This window comes from Elephas maximus, chromosome 4, assembly GCF_024166365.1.
Source record: "Elephas maximus indicus isolate mEleMax1 chromosome 4, mEleMax1 primary haplotype, whole genome shotgun sequence".
Classification (NCBI taxonomy): domain Eukaryota; kingdom Metazoa; phylum Chordata; class Mammalia; order Proboscidea; family Elephantidae; genus Elephas; species Elephas maximus.
Window position 1 is genome coordinate 115,156,605 of NC_064822.1, and position 3,940 is coordinate 115,160,544.

The following is a 3,940-nucleotide window of genomic DNA, read 5'->3' on the forward strand; positions in this document are numbered from 1 at the left end:
TTTTTCCTCCTTCCCTTAACTATGTATTTTCTCTTTTCACTTCCTCTCTCACCATGTACCTTAAGGATCTTCATGGCCACGCTTTCATTTCCTTAATAGTTCCGATAACAATCACAAGTGAGCAGTGAGCTCTATGACACCAAACTGGGTTATAAAAAAAAAAAAATCTCATTATAAAGGAGGTAGGTGACTTCACAAGAATGGCTGGAGAAAATGTTCTGGGGTACAATGAGGATATAATTTATAAATATTAAAAGCATGCACAGTTTTATGTTGCTGATCTTTTGGAGACTTCCTACAAATAGAGCGCAGGTCACGCAGTGAAATCTGATGGTACAATGACAGCTAGTGTAGAGATGATGAATAGGCATCCCTTCTTCAAGAAGGAATTCTTTAATATTGTCTACGTCTAAGGTATTTTCCCCTCTTTGAGAAATTTCTCCACCCTACACATACCATTAAATGACAGAATTCTTACTATATTCTGATGAACCTGTGGAGGGTGAAAAGCCACGATCAATTCCAGTACAACCTGAGGTAATTTTTAGGAACCAAAGATGCATCCAGGACTGACCTCATTTATTTTTGTGCTACTTCCTACTGCTGCTGAAACTTGAAAGACCTGTAAAATGCCGCCCCCCGGTGTTCCCTCTTAGTGAGGTGAGTGGATGAAGGAGTGGTGAGAAGCTCACTGTCCAGAATGGAATCTGAATGGTTATCTTTCATGAAGCTCCCGCATGTGCAGTATTGGTTCTATCCAACTGCAATTAGGCCCAGGAAGGTCAATGGGGCAGGCTTATCTCTTTGAAAGTCCAGAAGGTGTTCAACCTTGTCTACCATCATCCAAAGCTTTTACAAATTGGACACAGCTAGATATTGCAAAGAATGAGATTTATGTATATAGAGTGTGTTTGCTATAGAGTCACAACTCAGGCAAGATAATTAATTAACCCAACGGCTAAGTGAATATACACATAGTATAGACGCATATTTCATCAATTATCAAAAAGGAAATTAACACATTTAGTGAAGTGTTCTTGGTTTTTAGATGAGAAAATGAGAAACTTTGTGGATAACAAAGCCCTTTTGCCTCCAGAGTTTTGAAGTGTATGGCACATATGCACACTCTATGGACATGACTTATTATGAATTTTTGAAAGCATTATGAAGTTATAAAGTATATCTGAGCAATGAGTTGATATTCATTAAATATAAATAACATTCGTATACGTATTTAGAAGTATAAACAATATTTTTGGAAAGTTAGAAAATGGACAGAGGCTTTTATTATCTTATGGAAAGAATAGTCACTAGGTCCAGTTGAGCCCTGGTGGTGCAGTGGTTAAGGGTTTGGCTGCTAACCAAAAGTTCAGCAGTTCAAATCCACCAGCAGCTCCTTGGAAACCCCATGGGGTAGTTCTACTCTGTCCTATAGGATCATTATGAGACAGAACAGACTTGATGACAATGGGTAGGTCCAAGTTACTCATATTGTTCTCCCTCCTTATCTTTTCTTCTCATTCATCTTTAGGTTCATTCAGTTTTTTCACACTATGCTTGGATTTGATTTCCAGAAGTCCGCCTAAGCTAACCAACCAAACGCCCATTTACGTGTTCTTCTCAAATTAGGAAAAATATCTATTGTTTTTATTAATCTTCTTGACTCTGAACATTTTCATTAACACAAGGTATAATGGAATTCTGGATAGTTGCAGAAATTATTCGATGAAGGTCTAGATATCTTGCCTCCAAATTCAGGGCTTTTTCTCCTTGAGACTTGTAAACACTGTCAGTGTCAGTAAAAAAAAAAATTTTTTAATTTTTTTTTTATTTTTTTAGTGACAGTGCAAGGCATCTAACACTTAAAAGTGGTTCCTTCTCTTCTCTACTGATATTATTATGTCAGGAAGAACTAGATCCAAATAATTTTCACATAAGCCAGTAGAAAGTTTTTTTGTGAATAAATTAGTTGAAAAGAAAGATGAAAGCTCTCTGCACAATCTTTATGATTGTCCCATTAACTCCTTTCATTTAATCCTGCAAATGGACCGGAAAATAATCCACGAATATCCTGAAAATTTTAAAATGAAAGAAGAGCTCTGGAGTACAAAATTTTGTCCTGTATCACATTTTAAGTTTCAGTAGATATTTTTTAATTACTCTTGAAAAATTGGAAGTTAGACATTGAAGTGTTCTCAAATGGAAAATGTTTATTGGGTTTTAGAATCCACAGAACTAGATTTTATTTATTTGATTTCCATTTTACAAAATAGAGTACCTTGAGAACCTAGTCTTAGATAAATGCATTAATGGTAAAACCATAGGGAATAGACATGAAAGAGAACTGAGTACCTCGATTTTTTTTTTTCTACTGATGAGAGAAAAATGTTCACGGGGATAGGTACTTTGACAAATCTACAGAATAGAAAGAAACTTTATATTTGGCAAATTCTTGTAAAATGTTCATGGGTTATTCAGATTTAAACATAACTTAGGCTTAAAACACCAACGATCTGTTACTTCTTTATGAGAAATGCAACCCTTTTTACGGTGTCTTTGAAGGCTTCCTTTACCTGCTTGTTTCGTAGTGTATAAATGAAAGGATTAAGCATAGGGACAACTGAAGTAAAGAGCAGCCCCACCACCTTATTAAGGGCTACTCCTTCGTTTCTTGAAGGTTTAATGTAGGCGAAGATGGAACTGCCATAGCTCATGGAAACCACAATCATATGAGAAGAACAGGTGGAAAAGGCCTTTTTCCTTTGTTGGGGAGAAGGGAATTTTAGAATGGTGCTGATGATGTATGTGTAGGAGAGAAGCACACCCAGTAGGGTAGTAATCAGTGTTAGCACAGCAAAAGCCAAAACAACTTTTTCTATAAGCTCTGTGTCTGAACAGGTGATCTGTAGGATAGGATATGCGTCACAAGCAAAACTATCAACGAGATTTGAGTCACAGAATTTCAGCTGGAGACCCATGCCAAGAGGGGGGACAATAATCAACAGGCCAGCACCCCAACAGCAGAGAAGGAGTGTAGTGCAGAACTTGTTGTTCATGATGGTTGTGTAATGTAGGGGCTTACAGATGGCCACGTAGCGATCATAGGACATGGCAGCAAAGAGAAAAAACTCAGTTGCTCCAAAGAGGATACCAAAAAACAATTGCGTGGCACACGCATTATAGGTACAAGTTTTATCTCCAGTTGTCAGGCTGTACAGGAATCTGGGAATACAGACGGAGGTGAATGAGACTTCTAAGAAAGAGAAATTTCGGAGAAAAAAATACATGGGAGTTTGAAGATGGGAATCCAAAAGTGTGAGAGTGATAATTGTCATGTTCCCAGCCACACACAAAAAGTAGGTGAGAAATAAAAATACCAAAAGCACGATTCGTAATTTTGGGTCCTCCGTCATTCCCAGCAGGATGAATGTTGTTATCACTGTGTGATTTGTCATTACCTCCTGTGTCAAGTCAAAAATGATTGGACTTGAAGACACAAGTGACATAAGAAGCCAGCATGGAGCATGAAGTAAAGATGCAATCAGTATTAATGTAATGCATTTGGCATTTGGATTGTGGAATTTTACTGGAAATATTTAAATATGAATCAAAGGCTTATAATTCCCTTATTAGAAACGATATTTATACAGATGTCAAATGAAAACAAACAGCAGTAATCATGCGTCTCATTTCCTATGCTGTTTCTCATTATCATTGCCTCGGGACATAGGTCTGATCAATGTTACAGTTTATTCCATTATTTTTGACATTTTTTCTTCTGCCTCCTTTTTCTTTGCTTTTCCCCGCCTTCTTTTCTGCTCCACTTTTATAACAGAGAAGAATTTGTCAAGGAGTATTTTATTCTGGTCTCTGATTGTATTTTGAAATAAACTAACTGCGAAGGGCTGGATAACAGCTTTCCACTTAGAATGATTCCTAA

General features: G+C 37.0%; 1 protein-coding gene across 1 annotated transcript; it reads right to left on the reverse strand.

The window, feature by feature from the left end:
- Positions 1 to 2,516: 2,516 nt before the first annotated feature.
- Positions 2,517 to 3,455, reverse strand: LOC126075588 (olfactory receptor 6C2-like). The gene has a single exon (XM_049883425.1). It carries the CDS (start codon positions 3,453 to 3,455, stop codon positions 2,517 to 2,519), a length of 939 nt encoding a protein of 312 aa, XP_049739382.1.
- Positions 3,456 to 3,940: the final 485 nt, after the last annotated feature.